Source organism: Rana temporaria, chromosome 1 (assembly GCF_905171775.1).
Source record: "Rana temporaria chromosome 1, aRanTem1.1, whole genome shotgun sequence".
NCBI classification, from domain to species: domain Eukaryota; kingdom Metazoa; phylum Chordata; class Amphibia; order Anura; family Ranidae; genus Rana; species Rana temporaria.
Genome location: NC_053489.1, coordinates 182420594 through 182445993, shown reverse-complemented (window position 1 = coordinate 182445993; position 25400 = coordinate 182420594). Strand labels below are relative to the sequence as shown.

Genomic DNA, 25400 nt, shown 5'->3' with positions numbered 1-25400 from the left:
TTTAAAACATACAGAACTTTATTTTTATAATTACATCTTCTACACCTACCTGGAAATTATACGTTTTTTATAAACTGCACACTTTGGTCAGATTTAGACTACATTTACATAAGCACTAAAGAAAAAGATTTGTACATATTTGACTCCATCAAGCTCAACTTACCAACAATTCTTTGTCCATCTTCAGTTCGTAATCTTACAATTTGCATTTTTACATTGGTGCCACTCACTGAGGCTAGAACTCCTTCCACTTTAGTCCATACACTTAGGACAGATCCACAGAGAACATAATACGTCCGGCAGCGCAGACCAATCTCACACACCAGTCCTAGGCTTGCTTTCTTACAGTTGCCTCTCCTAGAGAATATCACAAGTATTACATTTTAAGCATCTACTTTAAAATTTATAATTATATTTTAAGTGCCCCAGACATTAGATGGGAAGGGAAGGGAAAAACGAATACAATTAAAATACACATTAAGACCTGAAAAGGTAATGTTTAAGCATTTTATTTTTTCCTTTTAGGTGGGTGATGGCAGGTTCAGTGAGCTGACTTTAAAAAAAAGGGTTTTATGGCGAGTACAAAAGTACCCTTTTCTTGTGTAAACAAGTAATTGGGGAACACTGCAAACTAGGAGCAAGTCAAAAAGCCACTGTTTGTGTCCCCCCAGTAAAGGTTCAGAGGGGGGGGAAAAAATAAAATAAAAAGGAAGGTCTCCAAGTTCAGATCACTATTATAACAATGCTGCAGAAGCCGACTCCATAATTCAGTAATATCCTCAAAACTTGCGTCATTTTGATAAAAATCTGAGAGCATCGCCTTCTCCCCAAATGGCTAAAAGCCAAATGGGTTACAGAAAAAAATTCTACACAGAGCTAAAAAAAAAAAAAAAAGGCAAAAATCAAGGGGTTTGTCCTCAAAATTGTTATCCCATCATGGGAAAATAAAAATAGGTACCATCATCCTATTGTATGAAGAAAACGTGGAGACAGTTCCTAAAGCTGTTCCCCACTCATAAAATAAAGAAATGGACCATCTGGCTACCAGTAGGCAAAATACACATCTTAATTTTTTTTATGTAAAATAAAACAGATCAAACATTATATAAAAAGCAAAGAAATGTCGATACAGTATATGAATACTTGTAAAAAAATTAAGAAGAAAAAATTGCGCTAAACCTATAAAACAAAAAGAAATGTAGCAGCCAGCACCAACAACAGACAGTGTTGTATGCAAAAGTGTAAAAAAGAAAAAGTGCAGCGCTAAGTATTATCTGAACCCAATCAGACAATATATGGTGAAAAAAACAAAAAACACATATTCCATGAAAGAAATCTAGTGATCAATATCATCCAACTCCACTGTTTAAAGGAATAATATAGAGTGATGATGTGTATATATGTTGGGTGTGATACCATAGGAAACCACTGGGAAAGTTTCAATATGAGTGATATATGAAAACACACACAAAGATGGTAGCATATATATATATATATATATATATATATATATATATATATATATATATATATATATATATATATATATATATATATATATATATATATATATATATATATATATATCACACTTAAAAAAGTGTCCAAAAACCTGAAAAGGTGCGAATGGCCGTATGATAGCAAATCAGACCCAAAAATGGTAGTGAATATATGAATCCAGCAAGAACTATATGAATAATTACTGAATATATGAAAGTACATAAAATAAATCTTAAAGTCCAAAATGTGAAAAAGAGTTCCGTAGAGAGACACTGGATATCAAACTCCTGTGGGATAGGTCTTTCACAAATGCAGGAATCAAATTCGTACAGCCAATGAAGGTCTCAGCAACGATCCACAATAATATCCAAAAGATAAAATAAGGTGGGGTACTCTTACCAACTGGCGTGGACACACTCGTCAACGACGGTGTGTCAAATCAGACATGCACGACCTCCAGAGCAGCAGCAAGATCAATAGGAACACCTTCTGATGTACAGACCTCCGATCATCAGGAGCCGAGTTGATCCAATGGTGAAACAAACCATGTAGAAAGGACTCAGGGGTGAGCGCATGTAGTAATCAAGCCCGTCATGAGATCATGCAAGGGAAAAACATACTACACATAGTGCGGTTAATCCCAATAAAAAGCCTTTATTAGGCATAAATGGTGGTACAAAAAAAGGAAACAGGATAAAAATGAATGGATAAAAAATGGTTAAAAAAGTACAAGCCTACGGAAAGACAGGTACAAGTGATCACATGGGTAGTAATAAGCGTGGTAGGCAAGTAGCATAAGAGCTATGTACCCGACATGTTTCGAGCAATGGGGCTCTTCAACTGGGGCATAACGTTATGCCCCAGTTGAAGAGCCCCATTGCTCGAAACATGTCAGGTACATAGCTCTTATACTACTTGCCTACCACGCTTATTACTACCCATGTGATCACTTGTACCTGTCTTTCCGTAGGCTTGTACTTTTTTAACCATTTTTTATCCATTCATTTTTATCCTGTTTCCTTTTTTTGTACCACCATTTATGCCCAATAAAGGCTTTTTATTGGGATTAACCGCACTATGTGTAGTATGTGTAGTATGTTTTTCCCTTGAATGATCTCATGACGGGCTTGATTACTACATGCGCTCACCCCTGAGTCCTTTCTACATGGTTTGTTTCACCATTGGATCAACTCGGCTCCTGATGATCGGAGGTCTGTAAATCAGAAGGTGTTCCTATTGATCTTGCTGCTGCTCTGAAGGTCGTGCATGTCTGATTGACACACCGTCGTTGACGAGTGTGTCCACGCCAGTTGGTAAGCGTACCCCACCTTATTTTATCTTTTGGATATTATTGTGGATCGTTGCTGAGACCTTCATTGGCTGTACGAATTTGATTCCTGTATTTGTGAAAGACCTATCCCACAGGAGTTTGATATCCAGTGTCTCTCTACGGAACTCTTTTTCACATTTTGGACTTTAAGATTTATTTTATGTACTTTCATATATTCAGTAATTATTCATATATGAATACTTGTAGGCTTCAGGAGTAGTGAGTTTTTGAAGGTCCTCACAGGACATGTAACCCTCAACATGTAAAGCGCTGCGCTATCTATATACACACACAAACACATACAAAAGGGACACACACTTTGTACACATACCCGGTTTCCTTTTTTCAGTGAAAACAAGTGTGTGTGTGTGTGTGTGTGTGTGTGTGTGTGTGTGTGTGTGTGTGTATATGTGTATATATATATGTGTATATATATATATATATATATATATATATATATATATATATATATATATATATTTTTTTTATTCTCATTTGTTTTTGCATACAAAAAGAAAACCGGGTATGTGTCAAATAAGGCGTTACAACATTTAAGTCAATATGATTCACCTTTAAACATTTTTTTATGTTGTGGTACACACTATATATTTAGACCGGTTATAGTATTAACCCTTTAAGAGTAATGACTTCCATTAGTGACGGCCATACTATATTGGTGTAAATATGCATTTTTTTTTTTTACACTGCTGTATAATACTCACCAATAAGCATGTGTACATGTATCAGCTGAAGACGTATACTGTTCTTTCCAGTGAGCATAAGCATCATCAGAGGGTACCTGGAAAAGAAAACAATTACCTTTACCTGGAAAAATGGAAAAAAACTGCGCTAAAATAACAGAAAGAAAAAAAAAAAAAAAAAGGGAGGAGAAAAAGACCTGCAACGTAGTCACAGTCTATTCACTCCGAGTGCTGAGATTACCATGTAAATAAATACAAGAAAAAAAGGTCATAAGAAAAATATAAATCGCTCTACCTCTACAACCCTTCTTGACAAACACAAATTATAAGCATTTACAAGTAGGTGATATCTAGTGAAATATATGAAATTCACTGCTAAATCAAAAGAATGGAGTATAATGGCCACTAGGGTGCACTATGCAGCCATCTCAAAACCCCTCAGTAATAATGATAATGGTGATTAGAAGGAAAAACCAAAAAACACTTTGATCAGATAAACATAACTAAAATTAAGTTATAGCTTTAAATAAATTAATGAACAGTCCAGAATGTTGACAATGAAAGTCCATAAATATTTAGCAGGTGAAATGTCAAACACCCGTGCATTTGTGCCACATTTCAGATCAGTTGCAAACGTGTCCAAAAGAAAAAAAGTGATGTGTCCTCCACCAGACTTATGGATGGACTCCTTACCAGATTTCCACGATCCCTTATGACAGGGGATCAGAAACAGCATGTATTAGGTCCCAATCTCGCAGTTCAGACATATACGGTCCTGATGGATCTCATTCACAAGAAATTTCACCGGCATCAGTGCCCACCATGTAAGAAAAAGTAACATTTCTACATAGTGTATTAAATGAGTAAAGAAGGTATTATAAAAAGTCAAATTGCACTTCCAATCATGCAGTTAAAAAAATCACCTTGAATCTAATGTGCCGGCCGCCCTACGTCCGTTTCGTAAAATATTACTTCTTCCAGGGGCCCCTGGAAGAAGTAATATTTTATGAAACGGGCGGCGCGCGCTGTCGTCACCCAATAAGCTCCAAACGTTCCCCCAGTGGACGGATGCCTGAGAGTTTTGTTTACCGTCCGGCACATTAGATTCAAGGTGATTTTTTAAGTGCAATTTTACTTTTTTTAATAAATTCTTTACTCATTTAACACACTATGTGGAGCCGTTACTGTTTCTTACATGTTGGGCACTGATGCCGGTGAAATTTCTTGTGAATGTGATCAATCAGGACCGTATATGTCTGAACCGTATATGTTTCTGATCCCCTGTCATAAGGGATCGTGGAAATCTGGTAAGGAGCCAATCCATAAGTCTGGTGGAGGACACATCACTTTTTCTTTTGGACACGTTTGCAACTAATCTGAAATGTGGCACAAATGCACAGGTGTTTGACATTTCACCTGCTAAATATTTATGGACTTTCATTATCAACATTCTGGACTGTTCATTAATTTTTTTAGAGCCATAACTTAATTTTAGTTATGTTTTTCTGATCAAAGTGTTATTTGGTTTTTCCTTCTAATCACCATTATCAATATTACTGAGGGGTGTTGAGATGGCTGCATAGTGCACCCTAGTGGCCATTATAGTCCATTGTTTTGATTTAGCAGTGAACTTCATATGTATCACTAGATATCACCTACTTGTAAATGCTTATAATTTGTGTTTGTCAAGAAGGGTTGTAGAGGTAGCGCGATTTATATTTTTCTTAATTACCTTTACTACCTACATAAAATTATATAAAAAACAAACAAGAGTAAAGTATTGATAAAGTACTATTTAATTTTGTATCTCCTAAGCAACATAATCCGTTGCATAATAAAATCCTATGTAACCCAACAAATTTATTACATGCTAAAAAGGGATTGTAAAGGCAGCGCAGCCATTGGCTCCCGCTGCTGTCAATCAAATCAATAACGCGGTGCGCCGGGGCTGAGTGATACAGTTAGCGGCTATGGCCGCAGGCTGTATCACGGGAGCGCGCCTGCAATAACCCCCATGGGAATGAGCTCCCATGAAGGGGGTTATTTCTTGCGGGGAGGAGACGAGACAGCCGACGACCCCAGGTGGTCAGGATCGGGGCCACTCTGCGCAAAACGAGCTGCACAGTGGAAGTATAACAAGTTTATTTTTATTAACGGGAAACTGTGTTCCTTTAAAGCACAGCTGAACTCTCTGCATTACTCTAATGCAGTCAGGCTGAGTAAACAACAAAATAAGCAGCTTTTTTCTTTACCAAGTGCTTGCATAAAAGCCAGGCACTGGCAGAGCAAAACTGTAAATGCCTCCAAATGCTACTGCAGCCATAGGCTTTTATAACCTGTTCAGACTCTTGATGTACCAGACGCATCCAAATAGTTGAAGGTTTTAAGGCAGTCTGTATATAAAACAAGGACAGACTATTAACACCAGTTTTACTAGAATATTAACCACTGAATTGAATGTGTCAATTTATAAAAACTTTGTCCGATGCATCACAATCCCCATGCCCCAAGATTTGAAAAGGGGGGGGGGGGGGGAGCAGGCAGAAGGGAGCCACATTTCTTATATTTAAAAAGTGTACAAAAGTGCAGCTCTCTTTTGGGTATTCTGCATAGCTTCACTAAAACATTCTACATCATCATTTGATGAAGGTAATTTGAAAATGAAATCACCGATATAGCCTTAAATATAATCCATAAAACCTTAGCGCAGTCAATAATACAACAGATCGGACAAAAACAAACAGGCTGGTCTGTAATGCATTACACAAATGTTAACCTCAAAAGTCAAATACACAAAGGAAACTTCCCAGGTCCTGGCTGCAGAACCATTCCCATAAGCATGACTTCACAAATATAACAGAATTAATTAGTAATTGATGCAGCACTGCAGCCCTCATCACACATGCCTGTGCTAGATCTTAGAGAAAACGTGTTCTGACAGAAAATGCATAGGTTGTCACGGCTAATCAGGTTCTAAAAAAGAAAGCCACTTGTCAGTCTCTAGCTAGAAACATTGAGCAACTGGTCTAGAACAAGCATGAGCAAAGTTAAAACAGATCTTTATATTGGTTTCAGGCCAGTCAATGTCAAGTAAAGTGTTGAAGCCAATGAACCAGCATGTCCGTTACAGTTGTCAGGAGAGCAAGTCATGCTGTAACCCTTTATGATCAAGAAAAAAAAAAAAAAAAAAAGAGAAAAATATAAGGGGCTAATCGGTAAATTGGTGAAGTACATAACACAAGCAGACACACACACATATACACACACACGCACGCACGCACGCACGCACGTACGTACGTACGTACGTACCTTCAAGGTGACTGGACACTGGAAAAGCTTTGGAGGACACCTTCCCTTATAACCCTACTCAGGTAGACGAGTCAGTTTTGTAACCGAATGAATGGAAGGAAAAGATGGCCTGTACTGTACTCCAAGGAATGACATTACAGGCAAGTCAATATTCCTCATCCCAATCTTACAGTACAGCACAAAGACAGAATATTCATACACCATAGGATGGCCCCCAAGCAATGAAGAGTGTGGGCAACAATGAGTCAAACAGAACTGTGCCAATAGGCACAACAAATTGGGTCAGAAGACATCCAAGTCGCTGCTAAACCTTGCGGCCAAAAGCTGTATCAGCAGAAGATTGGCTGTCCACCTGGTAAACTTTTGAATAGAAGACCGAGTAGCGGCCTTACACAACTAGGGTACAAAAGCTTGGTACCAGGAACCACTGACCTGGTGGAAAGGGCATATAAAAGCGCAGTAAGATTTCTCTTATGAAATGTTATTACAAGAGCTTACATTTTTAATCTATCGTTCAATGGTGAAGTTGGTAGCAGGATGTCCCTTGAGAAAAGTCCAAGAACAGGAGAAACCATGAATCCATCTGACTGAAGCAGTAGCCTTGAGGTATTTACACTCTAATGGTGCGGTCTATATCCAGACAATGGATGGAGAAGTGATGGCCTTGGACATAATCCCACCTCGTCATTGAAAAATACAAAAGGAAAATGGAGTTCGGTACCTGGCAACAAGGCAGCATCCGAGATAGGCACCTCTTATAAATTTGTTAGTCTTACCTGTGTGCCTCAGTAGTATTAAAGCACCGAAAGAACTCTCTGTAAGCCTATGTGTCCCCACAATACTTGGTACTATCGCTTAGGGAACTAGTGCCGCCCTGGAAGACTTCTTAGAAAATGAGTTAGCAGGTACCAAACTGTTTTTGTTCAATCATCTTCCAGGGTAACATCCGGGAGGATGTATCAAGCAATTCTTACTAGGAATGGGGAGGAGGCCTGGAGCACCTTGCGACCAATGTTTTGTCTCGACTGGACAGCTGGTGGATGCGGTAGTGCCTTACAAAAGGTACTGAAGCTAGACCATGCCTCTGCCCTGCAGATCTACTCCGGTGTTGCCCCAGTCTTCTCTGAAACCGAGGTTGCCCAGGCTCTGGTCGAGTGGGCTTTGACCCCACTTGGGGGGGGGGGGGGGGGGGGGGGAAGGTTCTTTGCCCGATAGGCCATCTTGATGTCAAGCTTTATCCATCCGGCTATAGTGTCATGATGCCGCTTTCCCTTCTGGACTCCTGCATGGAGGACAAATGTCGTGGTAGTTCTTTGCCAGCCCTTCGTTCTCTTGAGATGAGCAGAGTATTACATCTAGCTTGTTGTATGTGTCTCTTTTCTGCTATGCATGGACTTGGGAAGAGATGTAGAAAAGCTTAGTTTGGAGAAAAAAACTATTTTATCTGTCTGGATCAGGCAGGCAGTAGGTCCCATCGTAATATATAAAAAAAAAAAAAAAAATAATTCACCCACCCTTCTGGTCGATGCCAGGGCCAACAAGTGTGTGGTTTTAGGTGTAAGATTTTTATCTGAGCACTCCAGTGGTTTGAATGGCGGAGAGGAATCCTCTTGAGCACCATGGAGAGGTCCCATGTCTGCGTTCTGCCGACTTTCGCGGTCTGGCTCTATTTAACAAGATCAGGAATGAGCTTTAAGAGCTGGTCCTCAACACTCTCCTCCTGTCTGGACACCAGATTAGCAGCCACTTGTACCTTCAGTGTGCTCAGAGATGTTCTCGTCTGCTACCTCCTGCAAGAAAATCTAGAAATCGCCAGGATATTTTCTCTGTCGCAATCCTGTTTGTTCCCATACCAGGAGACGAACTTCCTTCTCACTTTCTCATAAGTGGCGCTAGTTACAAGTTTTCTGCTGGCTAGAATGGTGTCGATCACCGTCAGACAGTCCTTTCTTTTGCAGCATCACCTTCTGTTACCAAGCCAAAAGCTTCAAGAGTTTGCGATTCGGGTGGTTGACTGGCCCTCGTGATAGGTCCGGTAGGTCTGGCTGTATCAGGAGCAGCTGGAGACAGACACTTCAAGTGACTGAAGGTGCTATGAGCATCACCACTGCTTCCCTGATTTTTTTAGGCTCACCTTTGGTATTAGAGCTGTCGTAGAAAATGCATAACACAGACGGTGTGCCCAGCTTTGATTGAACGTGTCCACTCCGATGTTGCCATCTGTGGGATCCAGCGAGAAGAACCTTGGCAGTTTTGCGTTTGTCTTTGAGGCAAACATCTACCTCAGGCACTCCCCAAGTTTGCGTGATCCACAAGAAGGTCACTTGGTTTAGAGACCACTCTGTTTTATGGTCTTTCGACTTAGAAAGCCTGTCAGGACGTAATCAGTCCTAGCACTGCCTCGTTCTTTTCTTTCATCTGAAAGGTTTTGGTTACTCTGGTGTCTAGTACATAACCCAATTATACCACCTCTGGCTTTGCGGTCAACTGCGATTTTTCTGTATTTAATATTCAACCCAGGTTTTGTGGATAGGAAATACTTCCGCAGAGGTTGTTTTCTAGGTTCTTCACTGTATCTGCAAACAGCTGATTGTCTAGATATGGTACCATGCCTATGCCTTGCCATCTCTTGCCCTTTAGAGCTTCTGTCATAATCTTTGATAAAAGTCTGGTTCCAGAAGAGATGCCGAAAGGCAAAGATGTGTACTACAGATGCAGGGTGGCCGCCGGCCCCTGGATCGTGAACCTTGGGTACCTTTCATGACTTTTCTTTATGGGTACATGTAAATATATGTGTCTTGCAATTCTTTTGTGGCCATGCATACCCTCGCCTTTCTGTTGAGCGACTTCCATGTTAAATCTCCTGGACCGACGAAAGGACGCCTTCCCTTGCTTATTTTTAGCTTGGGGGAACCCTTTGTTCTTCGCTGCAGTCCTGTCCAGGACCGGTTTCAGGCCTGGCTCGAACAGCAAATTTCCTGTGAATGGGATCCCACACAGCCTATTCTTGGGGGCGATGTCGCCTCCCATTACTTTTAGTCACAGGGCTCTCCTCATTAAGGCCGTGGCCCTTGAATATATTCTTACTGTCTCAGCCAAGGCATCCACTAGGAAAGCTACCACTCTGGTTAGTGTGGGAATGGTCCTCACTAACTCTTCCCTTGGCGTGTCTCCTAGCAACTATTGCAGTTGAGACAGCCAGCTAACAGCGTGCAAACTGTGCAGGTGGAAGCTATTGCCCGTTTCAAAAAGTACAACCCCTGCTTCCCATGCCCGGCATCATCAAAGGCTAAAGTAGAATTTTGTTTGCGAATCCTAGCATAAGCCATCCTCCAAGTCTTGTTCAGAAGTTATTCGAATCGACCTCCTGTTCTGGCTGATCTGCCTCTTCCCCGCTATCCGAGGGAATACATACATTGTTGGTAGATGGGCTAGTGTCTTGGTTAGAGCTTTCTGGCACCTCCAGCTTCTCTACTGCTGAGAGTATTGGCCGAATAGTGCCCTTTATTTCCTTCTTTAAAGGCATTAAGCATGTTCTTAAGGAAGCCTTGAGACTCCTTAGCCACCATGTTGTTTATGCATAGTGGCTTTTTCCACTCAGGAAAAAACAAAACAAAAAAAAAAAAACAGGAATACCGCAAGAGGCACATGCCTTTCTGCTGGTCTTTGCCCCTTTTTTCCTCAGATCCTTAGCCTGCAAGGAAGCATAAAGGGCCTGAGTGAGGTTGGCGGTGTACAATGCACCAAAGCAATGGTACAGTTTGTAGTGAGGTAAAAACAGAGGTGACTGAGTGCTCTGGCTTATCTTGGAGCCGATCTGCATGGCAGGATGGAGAAGGGTCCTACCTGGCCAGCCACCGGGATCCCCTGCTTAGAGGGCCCTTGTATCTGCTTTCTGCTCCAGCCCCGCCCCCAGCTGACCTCGTACGGGTTGGTGGCCACACAAAAACCTGCATCTGCCAAGTCCTCCCTGGCATCCTCCTTCTTGGGGTTTCATTAGGGAGGGGTTTCATTAAAAGTACCAGTTACACTTACCGGTAACAGATTTTCTATCTAGGAAATCTTCCAGGACGGCACACCTGAGATGACAGTCCCACCTGACAGGAAACACAATCAACAACAGAGTTTAAAAGGCCCCACCCTTCCCTCTCCCTCAGTTATGACAAAGTATAGACCCACACCGGTGTCAGAGGGTACCTTCTGTGAACACAAACATCACCAACATTTAAAAGTGGGAAGTAGGCCTGCCGTCCTGGAAGATTTCCTAGAAAATCCGTTACCGGTAAGTGTAAAGTGTAACTGATACTTTTCTCCAGTCATCTTCCAGGACAGCACACCTGAGATGATGAGCAAGAAGTTCAGGCCTAACCTAGGGTGGGATCACCGCCTGTAGGATCTTCCCGACGAATGCCAAGTCCTGAGGGGACAACAGCTCCACTCTGTAGTGCCTCAGGGATGTATTTTGGCTCGTCCAAGTTGCCGCTTTGCAGATCTGATCAATCAAAGTGCCTGCCCTCTGTGCCCAGGAGGTCGCCAGAGATCTGGTTGAGTGAGCTTTAATGTGCTCTGGAACAGGTTTTCCTGACTGTTCATAAGCTACTGCGATAGTCTGTTTAATCCACCTGGCTATTGTAGGCTTAGAGGCTTGAAGCCCTTTTTGACCGGAGAAATTAACAAATGATTTGATCTCCTGAACTCACTCACTATCTAAATAGGCTAGAAGACACCTTCTAACATCTAATAAATGAAACCTAGCCTCCTTGTCATTTTTTGGGTTCTGACAAAAGGAGGGGAGGACAATCTCCTGTGACCTGTGGAGTTCAGAGGTCACTTTTGGCAAATATAACGGGTCCTGTCTGAGGATTACCCTATCCTCGAGGAGCAACAAAAAAGGCTTTTACAGTCAGAGCTTGTAAATCACTAACCCTTCTGGCTGTCGTGATTGCCAGAAGGCAGGCCATCTTAACCACTTAAGACCCGGACCAAAATGCAGCTAAAGGACCAGGCCCCTTTTTGCGATTCGGCACTGCGTCGCTTTAACTGACAATTGCGCGGTCGTGCGACGTTGCTCCCAAACAAAATTGGCGTCCTTTTTTCCCCACAAATAGAGCTTTCTTTTGGTGGTATTTGATCACCTCTGTGGTTTTTATTTTTTGCGCTATAAACAAAAATAGAGTGACAATTTTGAAAAAAAAATGCTATATTTTTAACTTTTTGCTATAATAAATATCCCCCAAAAATATTTTATATATATATATATATATATATATATATATATATATATATATATATATATATATATATATATATATATATATATATATATATATATATATATATATATATAAAAATCCTCAGTTTAGGCCGATACGTATTCTTCTACCTATTTTTGGTAATTTATAGAGTTTACAAAATAGGGGATAGTTTTATTGCATTTTTATTTTTTATTTTTTTATACTACTAATGGCGGCGATCAGCGATTTTTTTTCTTGACTGCGGACACTTCGGACAATTTTGACACATTTTTGGGATCATTGTCATTTTCACAGCAAAAAATGCATTTACAATGCATTGTTTATTGTGAAAATGACAGTTGCAGTTTGGGAGTTAACCACTAGGGGGCGCTGTTGGGGTTATGTGTTCCCTGAAGTGTGTTTACAACTGTAGGGGGGTGTGGCTGTAGGAGTGACGTCATCGATTGTGTCCCCCTATAAAAAGGGATGACACGATCGATGCAAGCGCCACAGTAGAGAACGGGGAAGCCGTGTTTACACGCGGCTCTCCCCGTTCTTCAGCTCCAGGGACCGATCGCAGGACTGCAGCGGCGATCGGGTCTGCGAGCGCGCCCGCGACCCACGGCTGGGTACTAGTACAGGGACTTGCATGTGCCCAGCCATGCCATTCTGCCGACGTATATGTGCAGGAGGCGGTCCTTAAAGCGGAGCTCCACCCTAAAGTGGAACTCCCGGTGTCACATTTGACACCTTTCAGGGGGGAGGGGGGTGCAGATACCTGTCTAAAGACCGGTATTTGCACCCACTTCCGGCCACAGTCTACGGGCAGACGTCACCTCCCGTCCTCCCCCCATTGTGCTCTGGGAACACTCGGCTCCCAGAGCACAGCGGGAGCCAATCAGCATGCGTCCTCTGCTGCGGACGGCGCTGGACTCCAGGACAGGCAAGTGTGCCGATATTAAAAGTCAGCAGCTGCAGTATTTGTAGCTGCGGACTTTTAATATATTTTTTTTCAGCGGACATCCTCTAAGTGGTTAAGTAAAAGGAATTTAACAGAAATTTCTGCCACCGGCTCAAAAGGCTCTTTGGTTAGAGCATCTAGTACCAGGGATAAATCCCAAGGTGGAAACCTGATTGTCTTTACCAGGGTTACACCCTTTCCCTGGCTTTCAGAAACCTTTTTACCAGTAGGTTCAGGGCTAGCCTCTGGTCAAAAAATACTGACAAGGCTGCAACCTGGACCCTTAGCGTACTTACTGCTAAGCCCTGATCTACTCCTTCTTGAAGGAAATCCAGGACCATGGGGACTATTTGGAGAGAACCTTTTCTAGGCTGGGCCCAGCGAGAGAAGACTTTCCAAATCCATTTCTGGTCTGCCAAAGTGTTGGCTTACCAGAGAGAAAACCTTGTTGTTTAGCTCCCACTCTCCCTGATGAATGGGTTGCCTGCTGAGGAAATCTGCATGAATGTTGAGGGACCCTTTTACATGTACCGCCGAAACTGAGAGAATCTTTTTCTCCATGTCCCCCAGGATCTCCTGGGTCAGTTTCATCAGCCTGCTGGACCTTGTCCACCCCCCCCCCCCCCCCCGATGATTTAGGTAGGACACAGCTACTGCATTGTCCGAGAGGATTTGTACTTCTCTTGCTAGGACCTGGTCCTTGAAGTTTAGGACTTTCGACCGCTAACAGCTCCCTGAAATTGGAGGAGGCTTTGCTCTGCTCCCGGTCCCAAGGGTCCTGGGCAAAGATCTCCTATATGCGCTCCCCAGCCCCAGGCACTTGCGTCTGTAGTCAGAATCAATGGATTCTGGTGGGTCCAGGAGCGCCCTTCTGACAGGTTGTCTGCGCTGAGCCACCAGTCTAGGGAATTCCTTGCCTCTTCTGAGAGAAACACTGTTAAGTCCAGGGATTCTCTTCTCCCGTCCCAGGAGGAGAGAAGGAATCCCTGGGAGTTTCCGGGAATGGAATTGGGCCCAGTGAACCGCTGGGATGCAGGATGATATGAGCCCCAACAATCATCATGGTCCTTACAGAGACCTCTCTGGTACCAAGCAAAGCAGAGCCTGCTCTTTGCACTTTGATGATTTTTTCTTCTGGTAGAAAGATCCTTTGGTTCAATGAGTCCACCCGGTACCCTAGAAACATCTTGGACTGCAAGGTCTAGGGATGATTTCTCTTTGCTGATTAGCCACCCCAGATACTCTAGTGTGGACAGCACCCTGTCTCGGTCTGCCTGGAGTTGTTCCATGGCCGGACTGAAAATCAGCATATCGTCCAAGTATGGGATCAAGGCGATCTCCTGGAGGTGTAGGAATGACACCACCTCGGCTAGAACTTTGGTAAAAATTATTGGACTGGCCGCTAGGCCAAAGGGGAGAGCCTTGAACTGCCAGTGTCGAACGCCCTGCTTCGTCTGCACTGCAAACCTCAGGAACTTGATGTTTCGGGGAAATGGGAACATGCAGGTAAGCATCCTTTAGGTCCAATGTTATCATAAAGACTCCTTCTTGGAGGTGTCTTCTGACCGTGTAGATGCTTTCCATCCTGAATTTTTTGGAAACCAGGTGTTGGTTTAGTTTTTGTAGATTTATAATCAGCCCAAATTTTCCGGATGGTTTTTGTACCACAAATATGCGAGAATAAAACCCCTGGCCGATTTGCTCTATTGGAACAGAAATGATGACCTGCTGTTCCGCTAGTTCGCGGACACTCTCCAATAGGCCCCCTGCTTTAACGGGTCTTTGGGGAGATGAGTCCGGATAAAGTTTGGTAGAGGGGGAGACAGAAATTCTAACTTTTATCCCTCCTTTATCAGATTTAGAATATAAGGACTCTGTGTGATATTCTGCCACTGAGGGAGAAACCACGAGAGCCTTCCGCCAACTTTTATGCTGGCGTCATTTGGTTTCTTTGTTGGAAGAAGTAGCTCCGGAAAAAAAGGAACCCACCTTTTTCCTTGCCTTTTCCAAATCCCCACTTTTTCTTTGGCTCCTTCTTTCCCTGAAAAAGTTTTTTTGAAGGGGGGCCACGAAAAAATTTCTTTCCTTTATCTTTTTTGGATTTAGCAGGGAACTTTTTTCCTTTCTCTGTGGAACGAGACAGTACCTGCTCCAAATCAGAACCAAAGAGCAGGGATCACTCAAAGGGAATCCTGCAAAGGTGAGACTTGGATGTAAAATTTCCATCCAATGTCTTTACCCAAAGGGCTCTTCTGGCGGAATTTTAAAGAGCTGCTGATTTGGCGGTGGTTCTGACTGTTTAAACTGCAGCACCTGCTAAGTAGGCGACTGCCTTTCCGATCACTTCCAGAGAGTCTAACACCTCTTTGGCTTTACTGTCCTGTGCTACGTGGTCCATTAGTCTGCGGAGCCATGCGTTCGCATTTCTAGCGACACACGCAGAAGCCAATGCAGGGCCCATAGCAGCTGCATTGGCATCCCACGCCCTGCGTAGCAAAGTTTCAGACTTTTTATGCATCGGATCCCGAATGTTACCAGAATCTTCGAAGGATAGATCCGAGTGTTTGGATACTTGAGCCAATGAAGCATCCAGACGCGGAACTTTAAAGAATCGGTCTTACTCTTCCGTTTTGAAGGGGCACCTGCGCTTTCAAGTTTTTAGTCTTAAAACCCTGCGCTCAGGTTCCTTCCATTCTCTTAGAATAATATCTTTAAGAGATTGGTACACAGGAAAGGATTTGGTTTGAGATTTACTGAGCCCCCTGTAAAGCTTGTCTTGTACCGAGATTTGAGGGGGGGGGGGGGGGGGGGGTAGTTGGATGTCCTCAGAGGTATAGATGGCTTTGAGGAGATCCTCCATATCCTCTGCCGAAAAGAGATGACGCTCAGGTTTAGTATCCTCAAGACTACTGTGGTCAGAATCCTCTGATCTGAGAGTTCTAAATCTACGTCTGAGTAGGTCAATGGTGGTCCCTGAGACTCCTCCATAACACTAGTCTGAGTCTTTACTAGGGAGGGGGAGCATTTTTTTCTACCTACGGAAGCTACTTCCCTGTTGGGTACAGAGGCTTTGAAGGATTGAAGCGTAGCAAGCATTTCAGCTTGCAGCGCTCTGCACTCCATCGTTTGCGCTGTCTCCTTGCTTGCTAATTTGTATATACACTTAGAGCATAGAGCAGAAGGGTTTCACATAGTCTTGTGGGAGTTTATCCCCACAATACCCACAGCATTTAGATTTGCCTGAGGATTTGCCTCTAGACCTGCTGGGGGTCTTCTGGGCAGGGCTTTCAGTTTCTAAAGAAAAGACCTGTTACCCATGGCTATTCCTGTGGGGTTAGTGTTAATAGGGCCACCCCAAAAAATGTATAATGGTGGACTAAAGAGTTTTCTGATGCAGGAAGGAAAAGCCCATCTCGAATGCTGCCCTGGAAGATGATTGAAGAAAAAGCTCTTTACAGGAAAGGGCCACCAGTTCAGAAACACGTCTGGCAGATGTGATAGTGACCAAAAAGGATAATTTTCATGAGATCCTTTAGGGCAGGGATTAGTGGCCCTGCAGCTGTTGCAGAACTACAAGTCCCATGGGGCATAGCAAGACTGACAGCCACATGCATGACATCCAGAGGCACGAGGGGACTTGTCGATTTCTGGTCAAGATCTGTATGCAAGAAAGCCTGAATGCAAAGTACAGAGTAATCTGATTGAAGTGCCTGTTTTCCCCAAGCAAAAAGTGTGATAATAGCTTTCTGGAAAGGGCTCCCCCCCTTTTTAAAGGGCCCGTTCACAAAAGATGCAGTTGTTTTCCATGTATTCTAATGGCTATAGTTCACACCATGCAGTCAGTTTCCGATGCATGGTGTGAACTAGAGCCATTGGAATACATGGAAAACACTGTGCATGCATTTTGTGTAAAACAAAGTGCACGGAACTGCATCTGGTGTGAACTGGCCCTTAGCAAGATATGAATCACATACATAGGGACAATTTTTTCTCTCTTGGCGACAGGAAAACTTGTCAGAAGTGACTCATGGTGATGGCATGAGAAACAAAATTGCAGACATGACACTGCTCTGAATAAAGACAAACATCAAATAGACACTATAGAGGGATATGCTTTGTTCATATTTAATTTCTGGAGGTCTACAACCACTTTAACCGCTTCTCCACCACCGGCAGTCATATGACGGCGGGAAGGTGGAGCTCTCGTTCTGTGCGCGCGCCCTCCTGCCGCGTCACTGGGAACCCGATGCGCGTGCCCGGCCGCCACGATGTCCTCCGGGCACCCGCGATGTCCAACGGGCACCCACGATTGCCCAGTAACGGAGCAGGGCCAGTGGATCTGTAGTCCTGTCAGGTGAGAGGAGACCGATGTGTGTTCCCAGTACAGAGGAACACCAATCGGCCTCCTCCCCTTGTGAGTCCCCTACAGTTAGAATCACTCCCTAGGACACATTTAACCCTTTGATTGCCCCCTAGTTTTAACCCCTTCCCTGCCAGTCACATGTATACAGTAATCAATGCATTTTTATAGCACAGATAGCTTTATAAATGTGAATGGTCCCAAAATGGTGTCAAAAGTGCCGTAATAGTAGTATTTGTGATGTGTTTGGGGGGGGGGGGGGGTATTTGTGACGTGTTGAGGGGGGGTAGTAATGGGGGTTAGTCGTGCGCCACATGACACCTGTGCTGGGGGGTTAATCGTGCGCTCCATGACACCTGTGCTGGGGGGTTAATGGTAACACCAATGCCGTTTTTGAAGTTTGAAACTTTGCATGCGGTCCCCATAGGATATGAAAACTTGTCTTCTGGCCCTCAGGTTATTTGAGTTTGAGACCCCTGCTCTAAAGCTGTCATCTGAAGGTTCACCTGCTATAATCTACCCTGTGACCTGTACTGTACATTTAAGATAAAGGTTCTAGCTTCTGTCATGGCACACATTTTCCCCCAATTGATGCGGTTCTAGCTTCTGTCATGGCACACATTTTCCCCCAAATGATGCGGTTCTAGCTTCTGTCATGGCACACATTTTCCCCCAATTGATGCGTTTCTCACACACTTAAAACATACATGAAAAGTCTTGAAATATTTGGTAAAAAAAAAAAAAAAAAACACATTCAAAGAGAGTTACCTTCTTGTATTTCTTTCTCAAGTCTGATAACGTTTCTAGTTTCAGCTGCTTTCCAGTATTGGGTCTGTGCAGAAGAAAAAGTTTCTTTTTTGGGTTGATCTCTTTAACTAAAATTGCAGTTTTCTTGTTGTTTCTTATCTAAAAAAAAAAAAAAAAAAGGGGGGGGGAGCGGGACATATTCGTTAAATCCAATTGCAAAAGAAAATATAATTAAATCTTAATAAGCAAGTGTCAATCTGTGACTATGTAACACCACATGCCAGCCTATAATGGTATTAAAGCAGCCCTGTAATGAGAGAGACTGGGTGGTCATTACTGATTAATGATCGTTGTCAAACAGTCATATTAATTCCTCAGACTTTAAGACTAAGGTACTGACCAAGAACAAGCATGCAGATGAGGATTATCCCAATTTGGATCAAAGCCAGCAGGTTAGCTTGAAGCAGAGTTTCATCCAAAAGTGAAACTTCCACTCATCTGCTAGCTGCCGACTTACATTTTTTAAGGGGAAGGCAGAATTCCGCTTTAACAGCCAAAACTAGCACGGCACGATTTTTGGCTTTCACATAATGAAAAAAAAAAATTGGGCCAACTTTACCGTTTAAGTGTATCCCCCCCCCCCCCCCCAAATAAAAAAGGCGTTTGAAGGACCGCTGCACAAAAACTGACATTAAAAATATTGAAACGACGACCATTTTATTCTCTAGGGTCTCTTCTAAAAAGAGATTAGATCCATCCATCCCTCCATCAAGCCATCCATCCCTAGATAGATCCATCCGTTTGTGGGTTCCAAGTAATTTTCTAGTAGGAAATACACATTTTACATCTGTATTTGTTCCAATTATGTGTCTTCATGCATTGTTTACATGTTTTTAAGGTTTGTACAAAATACATTTTTTTTATTCTATTCTATACTCACGTGGTACCGTTAAAGTTCTCCATTTAGTTTTTAGTGATTTTTGTGCAAAAGGAATTAAAGATTGGGAAGGCAATTGCCTGTGAAAAAAATAACAGGTGGAAACCTGACCTTTGATAGTGCTGAGAACCAGACACTGGTCCACACCCAGCAACAGGAAGGAAATAATTAATCCTCTCACCTTGTGGAAAGTAGGTTTTATAGCTTTTAGCACTGTAGGAATATCAGTCTGTCAGAGGCGACCGTAAAGCAGGATGAAAAACTGGTTCTTGGTACAGAAAAATCGTAGCAAAGCCCACAAAGCATCTGCCAGGTGTTTTTCCAGGCCAATATGAAACCAGAGCATCTGCTTTTTCTACTAAAGGATCCCTGTATTTGGCAACCCGGTCCAGTCTGGAGGTCAGGCTGCGCCGTGACAGAAAAAGGAGGCGCCCGCCCTTTTAGGGCATAAGCCTGAATCACAATATCAGATTCACAGAGAAACTGTGGCCGACAAGACCGCCAGGCATTTCTTTGGACCAGTCACCGACACAGCAAGTCTGACCTCCGAAACGGAGCCATAGCAGACAAATACACCATGTGTACCACGTTCAAGGAATGCGACGGCCGAGGACAAGGATGGAAGTAAAATGTCCTCATCCAGATGAAGAGCCAAAACCACCTTCGGAAGAAAAACGAAGGCTGCGGGCGTAGCACCGCTTTATCCTTATGGGAGGATCAAGTAGGGGGACTTGCAAGAAAAGGCCGCCAACTCAGAAACCCTCCTGACAGATGTAATGGGCATCAGAAAGGCAACTTTCTGAGAGTGTGTCAAAAGAGGAATCTCTCGGATGTCTCAAAAGGGAGGTTTGTGAAGTCCCGAGAGCACCAGATTCAAATCCCATGGAGGTAGCGGTGGTCGAACCGGAGGGGCTACATGTCGGACCCTTTGCACAAAACCTACTCACCAATGAATGAGCCGCCAGGGGTCGTTGAAAGAAAAACAGCCAAGGCTGAACTCTGCCCCTTAATGGTGCTTAAGGAAACTTTCTGATCCACTCCACGCTATAGAAACAGCAGGATCCTGGAAACCGAACATGCCCGTGGATGCCACTCCATCTCCTCACACAGAGATGTAGGCCTTCCACGTGCGATGGTAGATCTTCCGAGAAGATGACTTTCGTGCCCTCAGCATAGTGCGAATTACTGAATCAGACATGCCTCGGCCCCTTAGTACTTGGCCTTCAATAGCCATGCCATTAAAGCCAGCGACTGTAAAGCAGGATAAGGTATGGGACCTTGCGACAGACGGTCCTCTCGCATCAACATTCGCCAAGGGGCATCCGCAGTCGCCAAGGGGCATCCGCCACCAGGTCGGCGTACCAGGGACGCCGAGGGCAATTAGGATTACCGGAATCCCCTTGGTCTTCACTCTGCGGAGCAGACTAGGAAGAAGTTTCAGTGGGGGAAAAGCTGATATCAGCTGATACTGTCCCCACAGTGCCACCGTTTCCGTTGCATCCGCCCAGGGATCTTTTGACCTGGCCACAAACCTCAATATCTTCCGATTGAGTCGAGAAGCCAGGAGATTCACGTCTGGCGTGCCCCATTTAAGGCAAAGGAGTTGAAACACGGCCGGTTGTAGCGACCATTCTCCTTGGTCCAGCATCTGGCGACTTAGATAGTCAACCTGACAGTTTTCTACGCCTGGAATGTATATGGCAGATAGAGCCTGCACGCTCCTTTCTGCTCACTGCATGATGCGAGTGACCTCTGATGCTGCAGCCAAGCTCCTTGTTCCTCCTTGATTGACATACGCCAGCGCCGTGGCAGTGTCCGACTGGATGCCTCTGTGACCATGTGGAGAGGCACAGCCTGATCGCCCGAAGTTCCAGCACATTGATCGGCAGGCGGGATTCTTCATGTGTCCAGTGACCTTGTGTCGACTGGACCCCCTAAACACGCCCCAACCGGTGAGGCTGGCGTCCGTCGTGATCACCGTCCAGTGAAAGGGAAGGAACGACATTCCGGACTGAAGGGCCGGAGATGTCAGCCACCAGACCAGGGAAGTTCTGACTAGTTGGCTCACCCGGATTTGACAATCCATGGACAACGGAGACTTGTCCCACTTGGACAGGATCTCCTTCTGCAAGACTCAAGTGTGGAATTGAGCATACGGTACCGCCTTGACCACCATGAGACCCAGGACTCGCATGCAGAAGCACAGCGACGACCACCTGCAGGATGCCAACAGCTTCACCGCCACCTTTAGAGCCTGCAATTTTTCTAAAGAGAGAACAACCTTTGCCTCCGAGAAATCCAGGACCAAGCCCAGGTATTCCAGGCGCTGAGTCGGCACCAACACCGACTTCTGGAGGTTCAGTACCCAGCCAAATTCTTGAAGGGTCTGTGACTGGCAGTCGCTACATCCTCCTCTAATTCTGAGTCTGAAGCAGCTTTCAGAAGGAGGTCGTCGAGGTAGCCCACGATAGTGATACCTCGTTGTCTCTGCAAGGCCAGAATCGAGGCGAGCACCTTGGTGCCGATGAACCCAGGGACGCTTTTGTCCCTTAGCTGGCCCCCTGTCGGCCTGGGAACGCTTACCTGCGGGCCCGGACTGAATAAAAATGCTTCTGAGCAGAAATGGAGGGCCCAGGCCTGCGGCGTGGCTCCTTATCTTTTCTGGATTGTGGGAGCAGTCTGCTCTTACCCCCAGTGACATCCTTAATAATGTCATCCAGCGAGGCTCCAAATAGCCTTCCACCCCAGAAAGGCAAATCAGCCAGAGCCTTCTTCGACTTCTGGTTTGTGGACCAGCATTTTAGCCAAATCAGGCGACGCAGTACCACAGCAGATAGCGAGGCTCTAGAAAGCAGGGGAGCTGTGTCCAGGGCTGCATCTCAGACAAATTTGAGGCCATGCAACAACTGGTCAGCCATTTCTACGCAGACCAGGGAAACCCGATGTCTTTCCAACTCCTGGTGCAACATTTTAGCCCATTCTGTAAGTGTCCATGACACCAAAGCCCCAGCCAGCCGTAATGCAGATCCTAGCATGGTAAACATGGACCGGGCCACCGCCTCGGACCTCCTATCCGCAGGGTCCTTTTTTTTTATAAATCTCTATTAATGTTTCCAATTTCCATTCATAGAAAAAAAACAAATGCGTATACATATACATTTCACCTTTTACAATAACATTCTAAAATTTCCCCCTAACATTCATTTCATCTAACACAATCATCATCTTGCATTCCTTTCTCTCCTTCTTTAATGGTGTATTTAACCTCCCCCTATGCCCTATTTATCCTCATTCCTCACAATGCCGGAATTAACCCTTAGCGCCCCTCCCCCTGCCACATCTGTTGAATCGGTGTCGGCTGTCCTGGAGTCTTTTCTCACCAGGTTTGAAGCTGCCAGTGCTCGGTTGGGGGGTAAAAAGCGCCCCCCCCCCGGAGGCTGTTTCTGGGGATATCTCTGACGCAGAATCTGATAACGCTGTTGCTGCTTCTGGTTCTGTCATGTCAGAGGATGCGGGCTTAACCCACAGGACAGCGAGGATGACTCTGCTGCGGAGTCTGCTGACAAGGAATTTGTTGGAGCTCTTATAACTGCGGTACGTGAGACTCTTCATTTAGAGGATGTGGCGGAGACACCAGCGGTGTCAGTCCCTTTTGGATTCCGCAAACCACCGCGTACCGCTAAGGTATTCCCTTGTGTTCCTTATTTGGACAATTTGTTGTATAAGGAATGGGATACACCGCAAAAGGCTTTTACTGTTCCTAAAAGCTTTGCTACCCGTTACCCCCTGGAGGAGGACTTTTTAAAAAAGTGGGTCACTCCTCCGTCGGTGGACCCTCCTGTGTCCAGACTGAGTAAGGCTACTACGTTGCCTGTGGAGGGGGCTCCTGCTTTCAAGGACCCCGCTGATAGGAGAGTGGAGGCCGTGGCCCGCTCCCTGTTCTCGGTGGTGGGTTCAGCGGTAAGGCCGGCTCTGGCCGGCGCCCTGGTTGCTCAGACGCTAACTGAAAGGGCGAAGCTCCTGCTGCAGGATCTGGAGGTCCAGGGTGCTTCCGAGTCCTCTAGGGACCTGGCTGAGCAGTTGATTCAGGGTCAGAAGTTTCTCTGTGAGGCGGCTATGGATTCGATTCCTTTGCTTTCCAGGGCTTCTGTCTACGCAGTGGTTCTGCGCCGCCTTATATGGCTGAAGTGCTGGTCGGCTGACCAGTCCTCGAAAAAGGCCTTGGTGGATTTGCCCTTTAAGGGCGGACGGCTCTTTGGGGCATCCCTGGATGACATCATTAAGGATGCCACTGGAGGCAAGAGCACCTTGCTCCCTCAGTCGGGGAAGGGTAAGGAACCTCGCCGCAAGCAAGGTCCTACTTTTACTACCCCTAAGCGGTTTTTTCGTGCACCCAGCGCGGCTGGAAAAGGTCCGCAGGGGGCAAAAGCCCCTGCTGCCGGGCGTAAGCGCCCCTGGTTTAACAAACCAAACAAGCCTGCGGAAAAGCCTGCTTCCGCATGAAGGTCTGCCCCCGCCCGGGTCTCGGGTGGGGGGACGGCTTCACGACTTCGCGGATCGGTGGAACTCTTCTGACCGACCGTTGGGTTTGCGAGGTGGTCGCCTCGGGGTACAAGATAGAGTTCCTCTCTTGTCCCCCAAACAGATTTTTTCCATCCAACCTCCAGCTTCCTCCGGATCGTCGGCTAGCCCTGTCCGGGGCTGTCCAGGATCTTCTGGACAGAGGGGTGGTTGTGCCGGTTCCCTCGCTGGAACGGTTTCGGGGGTTCTACTCCAATCTGTTCGTGGTTCCCAAGAAGGGAGGGGTTCGCCCTGTCCTGGACCTAAAGGCCCTCAACTCCTTTGTCAAGGTGCAGCGATTCAGGATGGAGTCGGTCCGTTCTATCATAGCGGCCCTCCACCAGGGGGACTTCATGGCGTCCTTGGACATCATGGACGCATACCTGCATGTCCCCGTTTGCACAAGCCACCAAAGGTATCTGCGTTTTGCGATCGGGGAGGACCACTATCAATTCGTGGCCCTCCCGTTCGGGCTGGCGTCGGCACCACGGGTGTTCACCAAGGTGCTCGCCCCGATCCTGGCCTTGCTAAGGCAGCGAGGGATCGCTATCGTGGGATACCTGGACGACCTTCTCCTGAGAGCTTCTTCAAGCTCAGAGTTAGAGGAGGACGTGTCCATCACGTGTCGGACTCTGCAGGAGTTCGGCTGGCTTCTGAATCTCAAAAAATCAGTGTTGGTTCCGTCCCAGAGGCTGGAACACCTGGGGCTGGTTTTGGATTCGGGGGAGGCAAAAGTGTTCCTCCCATCGGAAAAACTGCGGACCCTGCAATCTGCAGTGAGACAGTTGTCGACCCAGAAGTGGTCGTCTCTTCGCTTCTGCATGCGGGTTCTGGGTCTGATGGTGGCCTCCTTCGAGGCGGTTCCGTATGCCCAATTCCACACCAGGGTACTACAGAAGGATCCCATCTTCTCTGGATCGCCAGATTCGGTTGAGCCATCTGGCCAAGTCTTCCCTGGCATGGTGGCTGACGTCTCCGGTTCTTCGGTCCGGGAAGTCTTTTCTTCTGTGCCGCTGGACAGTGGTCACGACGGATGCCAGCCTCTTCGGCTGGGGGGGCGTCTGGGGCACCCAGTCAGCCCAGGGGCGTTGGACTCAGGAGGAGTCCCGCCTGCCGATCAATATCCTGGAGCTCCGAGCGATCAAGCTGTGCCTTGTCAGGTGGTCCCTGGAGCTGCAGGGCCGTCCTGTCAGGATCCAGTCCGACAACGCCACGGCCGTGGCGTACGTCAATCATCAGGGCGGCACAAGGAGCTCGGCCGCGGCGACGGAGGTCGCTCACATACTTCGGTGGGCCGAAAGGTCCGTTCCGGCCCCGTCAGCGGTATACATTCCGGGAGTTCTGAATTGGCAAGCCGACTTCCTAAGTCGCACGACTCTGGATCAAGGGGAGTGGTCTCTCCACCCGGAGGTTTTTCAGATCCTGTGTCAAAAATGGGGCACTCCAGACATGGACCTTCTGGCGTCCCGTCTCAATCGGAAGGTACCACGGTTTGTGGCCAGGTCAAGGGACCCGTGGGCAGACGCGTCAGACGCGTTAGTGGCTCCCTGGGGTCAATATCACCTGATTTACGCCTTCCCTCCTCTAAGGCTCCTACCCCGCCTGCTGCGCAGGGTGGAAGCCGAAGGGATTCCAACGATCCTGATCGCCCCAGATTGGCCGCGTCGCTCTTGGTACGCGGACCTGGTACGTCTGGTGGCAGACGCCCCCTGGCGCCTGCCTCTGAGGGAAGATCTCCTGTCTCAGGGCCCGATCTTCCAT

General features: G+C 45.8%; 1 protein-coding gene across 3 annotated transcripts in view; it reads right to left on the bottom strand.

The window, feature by feature from the left end:
• Positions 1–25400, bottom strand: part of SBNO1 (strawberry notch homolog 1) — a 135911-nt gene that overhangs the window by 9590 nt on the left and 100921 nt on the right. For all 3 annotated transcript variants that reach the window (XM_040347290.1, XM_040347291.1, XM_040347292.1), the window contains 3 exons: positions 18164–18301; positions 3553–3629; positions 164–357 (listed from right to left, as the gene is read on the bottom strand). In XM_040347290.1, the coding sequence (XP_040203224.1) occupies positions 164–357; positions 3553–3629; positions 18164–18301 (409 nt within the window). The remainder of the gene's footprint in view (positions 1–163; positions 358–3552; positions 3630–18163; positions 18302–25400) is intronic.